The following is a 15210-nucleotide window of genomic DNA, read 5'->3' on the forward strand; positions in this document are numbered from 1 at the left end:
TTGTATTCATTTGGGTGTTTATAAACCTACCGGTATACAGACAAATGCCATGAATATCACATGCTCAGTGTATGGCAAGCTAGTTGGTACAACGCACACATTTCACAGGCTGCACATCAATTAAACCGTACCATTTTGAAAAAAAAACAAAAATGTAAATATTTAAAAAAGGAAATACAGTGCATATTTATATGGGATTATTTTATCACAGAGATTTCCAATTTGCCCTCTAAGTTTGAGAATTTTTTGTTTGCAAGAAATTGAAAGTTCATACTTCACTATATTGTTAACGTTGTTTTGTATCAGTCTGGCACCACAGACAGTATCTAGTCAATTTGCATAATATGCCATCATTGGCTAATTTATGAAAATATTAAACACATGATCGTTTGAAGTTATTGGACAATGAACCCTATATTATGTAGGTTGCACGACTCTGTATTCAGTAATTACCATGTATATGGAGTAAAATATGCATATTTGGTCAAGTAGTCAAAAGTGTTTCATTCAGTCAAAACAAGTACGTGTTTGTGCATTGTCAAAATTGATTGGAGGTACTTGTGTCGGTGTTCTCTTGCTTGGTAATGTTGAGCCCTCCAGCTGAGAATTCATAATACAGTTCTCAGTTCTGTACACACATATATATATGCATGCAATGATGGGTGGGACTGGAAATTTAGCTCGGCCCAGATAAAAAATAAGTGTATATCTTCATGGAAATTCGTTCTTCTATATCAGAGTATGGTTGATGAGTCATGAATTGTTGAAGAAAATTCGACAATGCAACCAACACAATTTTTAGCTCTGCAGTAAGCTTGCAACCAAGTTCATGAGTAGGCTCCATAGCATATTGTAAATATTACATTGAAATTGCGCATTCCGTTTTTGATGTTCTTAAAAAATTCATGGTAAATATGAAACAGTTTCTAGCCAACATCATGCCACTTCACGCAGTGCAAACACTTAATTAATGCTCTTGCTGTTGCTGTTGTGAATATAATTTCATCATAGACATAAATGTGGAGACTGGTTTGACTATATTCAGACATTGTGTCAAAATGTGTGATTTCCCTTTCAGAAATTTCATTGCAATCTAAAATTTTCATCCCCACTTAAATTTTATTGGCGTACCTATAAAAAAAAGGCAGTAAAAATGAGTGTTCAAAATCAGTGCATTTTGAAATTGAGCACAGCGGAGTGACGCTCGTCGTCATATATTATCGTCTGTGTTTTATGAACCTAACGTCTGCTGCAAAAGTGTGTTACACTCAAGTCCAATAAATTTGAAATCACGATAATTCAAATTGCCACACTGCTGTCACTCAATAAATGTATGTAACCCATTTACAGTATTTATGATCTGTGAACTTACTTTGGTTATGCATACACTTTGTACTAAACTCACATGTACATGCATATTCCTGTCGTGATGAGAATGTGTTGATTGTACACGGCATGACATGACTGTCAACAATTTATTACTACAGAATGCACTATACACACTGCAGCACTCGGGCACTGACTCACCAACTGCAGAAAATAGGAACAAGAATGATTTTAATTTGTCCTCACGTTCCGTGTACAACACTGTATATTTCTCATTGACAACAGTACCTAAATAAATGTATTTGGTTGCCTGCTTCTTTCTGTAGAGCATTATTTAGGACAAATATTCATCTCAGTGAGCATTTTAAGAGTTTAATTGCCTGAAAAACCCAATATCTGTGATATGGCCATTTATATGACATTTTCACTCAAAATAGAACTTCAGCCCATCATGAAGTGTACCAATCAGAAGCAATGCTTGTTGTCAAATTTTGGTGAGATCAATGTGTTGCAACACAATAGTCTATCATGAAATCAATAACTTCTAAATTGAACTTTTCAAAGTAAGTTCCTTTCAACAGTGTAACTTTTTTATTTGACAGTTACCGGTACTTGTTAAAATTATCATTTTAATTTTAGGCAACTTAAAGAAATTCTTTGTTTGCTGTTCTTGGATTTTGAAAAACCTACCAGCCAGCAAGGGAAAAACACAAACATAGACAAAAAACACAAGTGTATTAACATAAGCCCAATTTTACTTTGGTTTCTTTTAGAAAAATACCAGAAATATTTTTATTTGTAATAGTGTTAACATTGTGTTTGTTTTCTTAATTTTCTCTGAAAACCTATCAGTGCGCGGACGGCAAACAAATATTAATTTTTTTTAAGTGCCTTAGGGTTTTCATACTTAAAGAACTATCAAAGTACATGTAGTAAATATCTTGTATAAGAATTTATTTTTGAAATACTAGAAATAATATTCTAACTTATCGTGCTCTCTCTTCTCATGTTTACAGAAGGAACTGAGCCTATCCAGGAGAGGAAGGTAATAATTCACAAACTATTTTTGAGAAAAGAAAACCCAAATATATGAACATGTACATGCAGAAGGAAAGAAAGAACAAACAAGCAAACAATCAAATAAACAGAAAATGCAATGCCCTACAGCTGCACTGTCTCCATCACTAATGTGTGCATACACTGGTTCTTTTACATTCTCTGGTTAAAATACAAGTAATTGTTCATCAAACTCCTCCCCAACCTAAACCTCATCCCATACCACGTTTGGTATTTCTTTCCTCAAGTAATCGGTAGATATTGAGAGCAGATTGTCAGTCATGTTTCTTTTGTGCAGCAGAAAGGCAAATTTACCTAAAACAATGTATTTCTCTTTTCAAAACAAGGGAAAAGGTGAAAAGTTTTTTTCAAGAGGATTTCCAGGTGATTCTGTGTAGGGTTATTGTAACACATTTAGCAAGCATGAAATACTGTAGATCCCCTTTCTGAGATGTAATGATTTAGGCAACATTTGAAACGTTTTATAGGGTGTAAGCATATAGTATGTGTGTATGTGTGTGTATCAATATTTTATTCAAATTGAGAGCTGTCCACGTCTGGTCCCAGATTCCCTGTCAACTAGAATGAGGAGTGCTATTTATGAACAGCAGATTTAGAATATCAGAGATATAGGTATTTTTGCTTATATTTATGAAATACTATGAAAAACATACCGGTATGGCAATGGCATTGCTGATGAATTTAACTTGCATCTTCCACAATATGATAATGATTTACGTACAGCAGCACTTTTGAATTCCATGGCACTGTACTTTGAGATCTATATCACAGGTGCTTTGACGTAAAATCATCAAGGTCATGGTCATTACCAATCTTAACTGAAAACAGACCTGACAGAGATAAACAAATAGTATTTTACATTTGATGAGAGCCGGGGAAAAATGAAACAGGGTTGGTGGCGTTTATATAGACAAGGACGTTCATGAGAGAAGGAGTATCTATGAACCATATAGATGTTAGTTTGTGAGAGCCGTAGTGTGTTTTCATGTTGCTGACTATCTGTTTTTGTGTCATTGTCAGAGCAAGGATAGAGCTGTGTTTAATAAATCCAGTCAAGGGAGGTTTAATTAAAACACCTTGTATTCAAAATCTAAGACCTCCAAATCCAACGGCACGACTTTGAACTTCATCAAGGCAATTTCCACCGGCAATTTCCATATCGTTTTGGCAATCTGCCAATAGTAATCAGATTATACACAATCCTGTACATCGATATTTCCATGTTTTGAATCCCCACTACATTGTGCCATCATTTTCATCGTGTGTGTCGTACAAATGAAAGCGCGATAAGGTGCTGCTCTCAATTTGTAAATATTGAAATCCAGGGAATTGGTCGCCGTAGATCGCTGAAGATCCTGACACTATTACTAAACTTTCACCGGTCAACCTCTGCAAGCATGATTGACGTTCTCCGTCTTCTCTTCCTTTCTAGTTGCCGTGGCAGAAAGGGAACGTCGCCTACGTTGCCAAGATCACATTCACCAAATTCACATGGTGAGTCACTGTTAAATCTTTTCATGTGTTGACATATGAGAAAATTTTCAAAGATGTTATGTGTGCTATTTTCCCTCCCTAAAAAATTTCCCTCCTGCAAGCCCTTTTTAGGGGTAATTGCATTTGACTAAACCTTCTCGGAAGAGCAGTTTGGCTTTTTCAACTAATGCATGTCCTCCCATTATATTATTGGATGAAAGTGCCTGCATTTTAGGTCTTTGAAAGGTGATATTTTTCTTTATGTTTACCTATATAATAACAAATTTTTTTGGAGACATTATTCTGAGACATTGTCATCGCCAGTACTTTTGGAGTGTAAGTCTTTTTCACCACTATAGATAAGACTCCTGGCCAAATGCCACAGATCTAGCTATCTCCGAAATCCTCATTATTTTTGCCAAGACGTGTCTATAGCATGTTCTACAGTGGAACAGGGCTTCTGAAACCAACAAACAAACAACTAAAACAACAACAAACTATGCTGCTTTCCCTCCTCCATCTCAATCATACATCTGTGAAAATCACCCCAGACTTAAAGAAGGCAAGGGTTCCAGAAAAAGAGTCAGATGAATTAGCAAAGATGCTTACAATTGGCCAAACCCGGAATTCGAATCGACCACGGTACACACAAAGCCATGTGCGCAAACGCGCTTAGACGTACGTGTATTTCCATACGCGTTAGTACACATGTGGGCTTGTTTGTACCGGCATCACGTGATTATTCGGGCGTACTGAGTCTGTAGAACGCATCGCGTCCTTTTATTCCGGAGTAGAACCATTGCCTATCACTTGAATATAAAAATAGGGTAAAGTTGTCCATGTATAGATGAAAACACGACAGTGGTGTCAAGTTCAAGTACAGTGTCATTAATGTGTCACTCGGTCAAACTTGTATTGGTCTTTTATGTTGTCATTGCAAGGAATGAAATTACTAAACTTATCTATTTGCACACAAACAACTGCACACAATTAATTGAAAACCTCAAATTTACTGGTACACTCATATGGAAACCCTTTTTCTCATCTTGATGAGAGTAACCACTAATTAGCTTCAAATTGGATGACATGTAGGTATGTAATGCTCATGGGGGTAATTAATTCAGAAAGCCAGCTAAGTCTGTTACCTCTAGGATGTCTGTGCTGGTTGTTTTGTCAACAACAAAGATCAGTGTACCTGTAGTTTCTGCCATGGATGGAAGAAAGGATGGGATGTTATCTTTGAAGGAGGTCACTCTTGGTTCACTGTGTCATGCTCCTGGGTCATGTTCTCGTCAATCAATTCACTTTTTAGTAGAGTTCATCTGATTTCCAATTTGAAAGTTCAAATCTGTAGCATATTCTCTCCTTTTTTGTGGCAAACGGTTTCATGAAATTGAAAGAATTAACAAATTTGTTACCATCTTCTCTAACAGAAATACAAAGGATATCTTTTTGTATTCTTTGTCATAATTTTGTTGAAAAAGATTTCATGTTAATTTCTTGTCTTTTTTTCAGTCCCCACGGACACCGTCCGGGGGGACTTATAGGTTTGGTCATGTCCGTGCGTGCGTGCGTCCGTGCGTGCGTCCGGCCGGCCGTCCGTTCACGCAGATATCTCAGAGATGCCTGGAGCGATTTCATTCAAACTTGGTACAAGGATTACTTCATATGTCATACAGATGCACGTCGATTTGTTTTGTGATGCGATCCAATATGGCTGCCAGGCGGCCATTTTATTACGATTTTTTCATGTACAGAGCCATAACTCAGGCATGTTTCAACGATTTTATTCAAAGTTGGTACAAGGACATTGACCAATGTCATAGATATGCACGTCAATTTTTTTTGTGATACAATCCAATATGGCCGCCGTGCAGCCATTTTGTTACGATTTTTTCATGTACAGACCCATTACTCAGGCATGTCTCAACAGATTTTATTCAAAGTTGGTACAAGGACATTGACCAATGTCATAGCTATACACATCAATTTGTTTTGTGATACGATCCAATATGGCCGCTTTGCGGCCATTTTGTTACGATTTTTTCATGTACAGAGCCATAACTCAGGCATAACTCAACCGATTCTATTCAAACTTGGTACAAGGATATTGACCTATGTCATGCACATGCACATTGATTTGTTATGTGATACGATCCAATATGGCTGCCGTGTGGCCATTTTATCACATTTTTTCATGTCCAGAACCATAACTCAGACATGTATCAAGTGAATTTATTAAAAGTTGGTACAAGGAGATTCACCAATGTCATACATATGCACATTAATTTGTTTTGTGATACGATCCAATATGGCTGCTGTGCGGCCATTTTGTTATGATTTTTTCATGTACAAGCCATAACTCAGGCATATCTCAACCAATGTTAATCAAATTTGCTACAAGGACATTGACCTATGTCATACATATGCACATGTATTTGTTTTGTGATACGATCCAATATGGCCACCGTGTGGCCATTTTATTACGATTTTTCCATGTCCTGAACTACAACTCACACATGTATCAAGCGAATTTATTCAAAAGTATTTTTATCACAGACCTAATGAAGAGGACTCTATCCTCTCTGAGGACCTGTAATCAAAGTACCCATTAACAAGTGGGGACTGTGTCATCAACGATGACTTGTTCAGCATAACAATGAAAATAAAAATTATGTTCACAATCGAATTCCTTTGAGGAAATTTACCCAATATGAGCAAAACATAAAATGATCTATTACCAATATTACGGCTAACCATCATGGGAGCGCCACTGTATCACAACACAAGTAGACTATGTATTTCCATTTGGCTTGCAGTGAATCACGTACTGATATTTAATGTTTAAACCTGAAATATGGCGGGCCTCAATTATTCATTCTGTGCACATCTTTAGAAAAGGTGTCACTTTCTTCACTCTATTGAGTTATTTTCCTGGTGTCCATTTATCAAAGGGAGAGTGATGGCCTTGCTTTGAGAAGATCAATACACCTTGCGTTACATCCTTTTGAAGAGATACATCAAAGCCTTTACTCTCCTGCGTTTCCATCTTTTTCTCTGGATGACACCGTTAACCGCTGATACAGTGATGTATAATTCATGACGGGATTAGATATAAGACAGGTCTCTGCAAGTCTTTTATTAAATATTTCATGCCACATTTCTTATTTAATGGTGATTATTTTGTTTGCTGCAAAATGCTGATCATGGTCCATCTTTAATATATGTTCTGTGTCCCGGTTTTTGGTCAAAAGAAGTGAGTTAGCAGCGTTACAAAACAGGAGTAATTTCACATAGAGCGTGTGGAATTTTCTTAGCTTCAGCGCTGTGGTCAGGAAATCGTCATGGTTGCAATGCGAGACGCCGATAAAGAAGTTGTTAATCTCTCACTAATGCATTTGGAACGAGATACTGAGATGCGGAACGAAAGGGAGGTGGGAAAATCTATAATCTGCCTTTCCCTGCGAGAGGCCCCTATACACTGTGCACACTTTGTGGGCTTCATGCATTGATCCTTGTGTTTAATCTCAGCGGAGACGTGCTTGTGCGTACGGGGCTCATATCCTGAAAAGAAATAATCGAACATGGGCATTGTCAGTGGAAATGTACTCTCTCCATGTCCTACCAATAGCTGATAACTCCACTATTTGTGTCAAATGACTCTTGAATTTGACTAGCTGATGAGAGTGGCAAATTAAACAACATGTTTGATTATTTTGACTTGTCAATCAGTGTGTATCTCATATAGCCAATTTGAGGCATCACTTACTCCATCAGAGTTTTCTCTGATTTTAGAAAATTTGAAACGTTACTTATGTTGGTGTACGGCTGACTCAAATAAATGTGGAAAAATTCCCCAATCAGGGCAAAGAGTTTTGAAATCTTACAAGTTCAATAGCAGGCACGTTGGCGGCAATTGTCTCATTTACATGTAAATCCCTACCTCTTCCAGAGTTTGAGCTAATTCCACATTTCATCATTTGAAACTTTTGAATGACTGTTTGTTAGTGACAACAGGATTGACTGGTTCACATTACAATGTTAACTGGGTTCATGAATTTCAGTTGTGATGTTACAAAAGCCTGCGCAGGTGAACAACCCTTTCACGCTGTATGCAGATTCAGTGCCCAATCATAGGCACGGTAACAGATGGTACGGAAACAGGCAATATTGGCTCTATTAATTCTCATATTCATGCAGACATATCCCTCCCCACAATATATATTTCAACATTTTGATAAACTACATGGAGAATGGTCAAAAAAAGTGAAAATTTTCACCATTTTTGATGGCCTGTCTACCATGCAGTTAGACATCTCATATATTTTTTGCATCAGGTAGTAAATATGAACAATACAGTGGACATAGTCTGGCCTTGATGTTGCTGGGATGGTTTTGAAACCCACCTTGACTGGCCCTAGACGACAGTAAAAAATCCCAAAGACATGAGAAGTCTTTAACCTTGACTTGTCAGTGTTGGTTTATAAAGTGGCCTTCACTGAGTACACTGTGAGAGTCAGCAGTAAAAGGAACAGATACTTATCAGTGTATGACCTTGATATTTTGTATATTGAATGTTTTGATAGCTTTAACTGGTGTGACAAGACTTGAGATGTAATCTTTCAGACCGGTGCACGCCCAGATCAAGGCTGTGTTGATAGTTTGATGTTATGCTGTAAAGTAGGGGTCAACGATGAGGTCATTTTCCTTGGTTTGGACAGAAAGTCCCGTAATGTAACCGTCAACTCTGGTGCAGTCTGTGAGGTGAAGGTGCCTCTGTTTGTTTACACGGCCGGCCGTGATTCAAAGCAAATGCTTGAACTGATATTGGTACTCGCTGAGGCAAAATGTATCATTGAATATTGTGTCATTTGGCAAATTTTGAGATGATAACATACATGTATTTATCAATAGCTATTATTGACATTCATCATGTGTACATAGAAGCAGTAGGTACACATGAATACGGTCATAAGGCTGATACTGTATGCTTGATTATATGCAGTGTCTGTTATGGAGAATTGATAATGTGTCATTATATTCATTGATATATACATGAATGTTATGTTGATTTTCAAGCAAGATATGCCTCATACATGTTCAAGGGATTGATACGACTGAAATTTTTGGTGTGCACTTTATGTCAGATTTTGCTGCTTAGACCAGTGTAACTTAGAGACAGGTTGAGCAAAGATCTGAAGCTAGCAGTCTGTGCATTCTGTTTCACTAGTATGTCAAAGTTACTTTATATGTCAGTGGATGGAAGATAATTCCGAGTGCCATTTCTCTTGGTTTATTCAGCTTGAGAAGTATACTATAAATCATGATATCTGCCAGTGAATTTTTTTTTTCACATTCAGCGAATATTCCTGGAACTGTACACTTCAGGAAAGACGGTCTATCCGACACAAAAGAATTTAGGTCTTAGGTTTTGTAAATGGTGCGGAAGGAATGGTTGGTTGTCGGAGTCTTTTCCTGGTTATTAATCATGGCAAATGGATGAAGGGTGTAGAGGATGCTTGGGATATAAGATATGAATAAAGCACCGTTAATAATTCCATCAGAGATTGAAATTGGCCATTATGTGAAACCATTAAAGAGTGATTGATTTTTGGGGCACTGCCATGCTTGTTCTGTACATGGATGAAACTGGTAAGGATGAGAGGATTGTCAGTGGCGGGTGTGAATTTGTGTGTACTAACTTTGTATCTAGCTGTGTGTGTGTGTGTGTGTGTGTGTGTGTGTGTGTGTGTGTGTAAATGGTCAAAATATTTTATGTATTTCAGGATTTGGCACATCTTTTTTTTATATCTTTAATATTAAATGTGATGTTGGAGTAATATTTCTTGTAAAATGCCCAATATTTATCTTTTTCTCCCATTTGCTGTACATTTGTATTGCAAATGGAGGAGCTTGTGTCATAATTTTCTCTTTGTGGAGTTTTTTCCAGAATATATCCACTACTTATTTTTTGGCTGTAACTACATAGCTGCAAAGACAATGGCAGTTGGAATAATACAGATTCATGATAAATGAAGAAAATGCATTCATAATTATTAAGCATTTACTTTTGAGGTAGATTTTATTTATGGTATTGTGTCATCATTATTATATTCACAGTGTAATTGTTTGTGCCAATTACATTGATCTGGGCACTATGATCTTAAAGTAAAGGCCCGGTGGGTTCAAGTTTTCTGCGGCGACATTGGTGCAAAACTGCCCCCGCAGTTGGAATCAAGTTTTTCTTTCCACTCGTGGTTGAGTCATGCCCACTGTGTGGTAGTAAATTTTTTCAGAGTCGACCAATCAGCATAATTCTATTATACTGGTGGTGTAGTCATAGCATACACCAGACAATTCAGTGGATTTTTTTTGCTTTCTGATGACATCCGTGATTTACAAGCAAAGGTATCTCTCTCATTGTTTTCAATAGGTTTGGCAGACCCATGTTCGGTCGAAAGTGGGTGAAATGATGTTAGGTCAATATAGATCACCAGCAAAACCTCACAATATTCTGTTATTATCCTTCACAGGGAGCCCTCTGGAAAGCCCCCGGAATGCCTCACCAAGTGGACCGGCTCACTTTGCCTTTGCATCCGTCAGGAAGGCAGATGGACGGCGGTGGTCCTTTGCGTCTCTGCCGTCATCCGGTTACGGAACAACAACACCAAGTTCCACAGTGTCTGTGAGTTGGAATTATTACTATTGTTATCGTAACAATTTACACATGAGGCTTTCTCAAATTTTCACAATTTTGAAAATAGGAATGGTTTTTAAGTCTTGTATGTTTGTTGTACATATCCTTTGGCCCTTAACCCTTTGAGCGCCAAAGTCAATTTTTGTCGCCTATATCAAAATATACACCAGTAAATTTTTTTCTAATTTTTGCTAAAATTTTGATAAAAATCTGAAGCCAATAAAATGTGATGCTCATTTGGTCCAAAATTGTCAAAAAAATTACAGAAAAATTCACAAAAGTGGTAAAATGTTGCACACTATAATTTTGGTGGGAAAAATTGCAGCGCTCAAAGGGTTAATACCTTTAACGTACCATGATACAACCCACTTGAAACAGTGACACTTGACTCAAATTTGTTGCAAAGGGTTAGTGTATAGTTGTTTATGTATTTGTAAATGTAGAGGAAATGAAAGCTGTTATTAATTTTGTTTTTGTTTAATTTTGCTTTCCCCATCATTTGACCGAATAGAGGAAGTTTTTTCATTCTTTTTTTGTGGAAAGCAAAATTTTTGAAATAACCAACCCTACTGACACTCTCCCTTGCGCATGAATTTCCCATTTTTCCAAGTAGACAGTGATGGAATGCCACAAGAGACTCTTTCAATCACAGCTTTTCTCTGGAGAATGTCAATATCAACTCATTTGCATGCAGCTTCACAAAACAGGTGGTCATTGGTCACCATCCTTGTGCGGCCAATCGACAACCAAGTCACATCTGTGGTGTGGAAAATGTGGCATGCAGCTCAACCTTTCGCCAGCTCAAATTCACATTGACAGCCCAAAGTATCTTCCTAGTTTACATAAAATGCAAATTGCTCACCTTTGAAAACTTAAGGACACACACAGTTGACCCGCTGATCATGGCTTTGCAAATGCATGCCAAAGATCACTGATATACTCAGTTCAAACAGGAAACAAAATATGGATATGTTTCAAGTTCAGTGACGTTACTGCAAGTCTTCATCATCTTCTTGTAATTTCCAAGCCAGGAGGTTTGTTAGTTTAATTTAGCTTACGTCATCCACATAGGATTCATCAATAATTTGCCACAAAATATTCATAGTGACAGAATTCTGTGTCATTCAGTGTAATGGACACCGGACAAACACAATGAAAAACAGCTTTTCAATTATCGATTTATCCAAAAAGTGGATGTAGTTTTGTTGAAGAGATATTGCAGAAAAAAATGTAATGAAATTACAGGCAGAAAGTGTATGCCTTGATTTTTGTTAAAAAAAATGATGGCTGAATGGTACTCCCTTTGCTTTATAAGATATTGTTTGTCTCTGTAGAAATGGCCATAGGTGAGACTTTCCACGAGTGTACCACAGGGAGCAAATTAACATACCCTCATACGGCTCATGCTCTTTACAAGAGCCAATAGGGATACATATACAAATGTACAGGCAGTGATGAAACACAGCCAATTAATTTAGCACATTCAAAGAAAATGGACATCACTAATTGCTGTTCTGTTAGATCTGATTTCATCAGAGTTGTTTCAATATTTTCCAACTGTTATTGATTTCTGTGCAAAATTCAATTACGCCTCTCTAAAACAAAAGAGGCCGTCGTGGCGCAGACGAAAAAGATGTCACCAATTTCTGTGGCAGGTTTTAAACCTTCTGGTCTGCCTTCATGCTCTGTTTGCTGCAGTCTTCCTGCTCAAGCCAAGAGAAACTCCATCAGCTGCCGTACCAGCCCACACCAGACGAGTTGACTTTGCTCACCAAGCACTTTAGCAGCAGTGAAAGCAACCCTACTCCCGAAGATGAAGGCCAGAAATCGCCGTCCTTGCGACCCAGGTCCAGGAGTCTCAGGTAAGCTTGTGCTTTGTTGACACCAGGGAAAATTGCGCTCGTAAATACACCAGTGTCAGACGTCCCCCACACCTAGAATGTACTGTAACCCAGAGTTTGCCACCCTGTTTGTATCTGTGTATGTGGTATCTGTATGTGTGTGTTTGCAAACCTACCATATGTCATCACCTCTACAGATTCATTCATCAGCCAGGGGCTGGTGTTTATATCCTTGTCTTGCTGCTGTAATTCTTCAAATGGTTAAATAAAATTTATGTGATCGGTTAGGTGGATAATTGCATTTCCTTTGGCTATGTGGTAACTACTTTCTTAAAATGAGTTGGTGTTGTCAACTTTGGTCGGTTGTCACATGTACATTCTGGGTAAGTATATTTGCAACTTGCAAATAAATATAGGAGCAAAAGAGTAAAATATTTATATCGTAAGAAACGTGCAGTTGTGTAAAATATACCCACAAGTGTATGTATAACCATCTGTCCCATTGGAATAGAAGCTGACAGACTACTGAGTGTTTGGTTTGAGGATTGGATGTAAAGCTAGTGAGTTGCAGGTAGTGGCTGTGATATTTCTGTCTTTCTCAAAGCTCTGTCTTCCCTGTCCACTGAAAATCTTGGGCTGGATGAAGTCAGAGAATTATGCATACTGAGTCAGGTGATGTTTGTCTGCTTGGCGTCTCAATTCACAGAATTTCATGGTAGGATTTTTACTATATGCATGTACATGATAGAAACCGTCATGAACGACATATAATCATGCTGTTTAACTTTCTCTAATTTTGCCTTAAGATTTCATAAATTTGAGTCCAAACTTAGCTTTTTACTAGAAATTTTTAACATTTTAGATCAAGGACGAGTTGTCTTGAAATCTGGACATAAAATTGAGATATGTACTTTGGTTTGTGCTTAAAAACAAAACAAATCGATTATCATGTAGTAAAAATTTCATGAAGGGAAGACCCTGAAACGGATCAGTAGTGCACTGAAAAATTGTCTCCCCTTCTGTCAAGCTACCGGTCAAAGCTTAGTTGAAGACGAAAGACCAGCTGGAAGATTTAAACACCCAGTTGGAAGATTGGACATGTTTTTAGTAAGCTTGATTGATGATAGAAAGCAAGGCGACTTTCTGTGTCTTCGATGTATGGTGTTTGTACACAAGGTAGCAAATCAGAACTTTTCAATCTACAAGGTGACATAACGTAGTGTCCTGTCATTGTTCAGACATGTCACAATTTACATCTACCTTTGCAAAATTTACATATTCAAATGAGCAACAAGGTCAATATTCTCTTTCTTCTCTTTTTTCCCCCTACACGTTTCTTCACTCTCAGTCTAGCTATACTGGATGTGAAATACATCCCCAGATTGACGTAAGCATGATTTTTTTGCAGAAAAAGTTTTCTCTTTACGTCTTTTTTTTGAAATCTCACCTTTTTTATCTCCTAAATAGTTTTGAGAAATAACATTTGTCGTCAAATATGCATGCATGAAATAAATGCAGTATTTTCTTCAGGCAAGATTGTATAACACATCTACCAACTCATCTCTTTATTCAGGAAATGTTCAAGTGTTCTGACTTCTCATCACTAATTTCCATTTTTCCCCCATTTAATTTTCATGCATGCTCCATCTTGAATACCAGTATTTGTGCGAAAATATCAAAACTTCATACAATCAATTTAAGCTGAAAAGCCATATGTTCTTCCCATCCTCATTTATGTCTTGTTATCTCTGGCAGTCGATAAATGTCTTCAAAAGTCAAAATATTAGAAATTATTTCCAATTTGGCTTCATAATAAATGATAATATCACTTATGAAGCCACATTGAAAATATGCTGAAATAAATGCAAGTTTTCGTCAAATGTTTATAAAATTACTGTGAATGGTCATAGCTATTAAGTAAGGAAAATGACATGGAAATAAGTAATATTTCACCCCCAGACACCTGTGAACGGGTCCACACTCACATTGATGATAATGGATTTGGGCCAAACCATGGTGGGGAAAGGGGTGGTGAAAGGGGCAACTGTCTAAACAGAACACTGGCTACCTCTTGAGATTTTGCAAAAAAAAAATGGGACCAAAAATATCTACGTCAAAGGTGACGTGTGTATATGCTTTGTATTCTAATTGGAAAATGTGTGAAAATCAAAGGTCATGAGTGCTAGACAAACTGTTTGTGGGTATCTGGCACTTCTCAAAGGTAACAAAAAATACTCCAAAGCCTGCCTTGCAACACCAGATATTCAACGGTGTGTGTGAAACACTGAGATTGCATGGCAAAAAGACGGACCTGGAACCAAGCATGCTTTCCTTGCTTTTTCTCTGAAAGTTGATCAAAGCTGTTGATTTTCATTTTAGTATTATCCTTCAGAGACCGACTGGTTTTGTCAAAAGGTTGTCTCACATGTGTATGATATAAAAGCAAACACAAACAAGCATGCGTTTGTTTAGACTTTCTGAATTATATGAGCAAGATGTGCTAGCATTTATTTCTACAGCCTGAAGTCAACATCATGAAGCATAATGTCGGCTCATATCTTACCTTACCATTGCGTTTTGGATCTTGTTCTGGAAAAATTGCCTGTTCAATTGCCTGCCTCTTTCAAACAGTCATACAAGTACTCTTTTCATTCCATTTTCAACATGCATTCAATGACATGAAATGTTCTGTGCACTGAATAATATGATATGTTCCAGACGCATTCTGTTTTCTATAATCTACGCAGAAAATGGGTCTTGTGTGTCACTTCAGCGAATGTTAAGTTCTCGTTCCAA

General features: G+C 37.4%; 1 protein-coding gene across 22 annotated transcripts in view; it reads left to right on the forward strand.

Moving 5' to 3' along the window:
* LOC139139059 (microtubule-associated serine/threonine-protein kinase 2-like) overlaps positions 1-15210 on the forward strand; it is a 140365-nt gene that overhangs the window by 102302 nt on the left and 22853 nt on the right. For 12 of the 22 annotated variants that reach the window (XM_070707769.1, XM_070707770.1, XM_070707772.1 and 9 more), the window contains 4 exons: positions 2343-2371; positions 3836-3897; positions 10410-10561; positions 12272-12435. In XM_070707769.1, the coding sequence (XP_070563870.1) occupies positions 2343-2371; positions 3836-3897; positions 10410-10561; positions 12272-12435 (407 nt within the window). Of the gene's footprint in view, positions 1-2342; positions 2372-3835; positions 3898-10409; positions 10562-12271; positions 12436-13762; positions 13802-15210 lie in introns of all 22 variants that reach the window. The other 10 variants (XM_070707766.1, XM_070707767.1, XM_070707768.1 and 7 more) reach the window with 1 other exon arrangement.

The sequence above is a fragment of the Ptychodera flava genome, chromosome 8 (assembly GCF_041260155.1).
Source record: "Ptychodera flava strain L36383 chromosome 8, AS_Pfla_20210202, whole genome shotgun sequence".
Lineage (NCBI taxonomy): Eukaryota > Metazoa > Hemichordata > Enteropneusta > Ptychoderidae > Ptychodera > Ptychodera flava.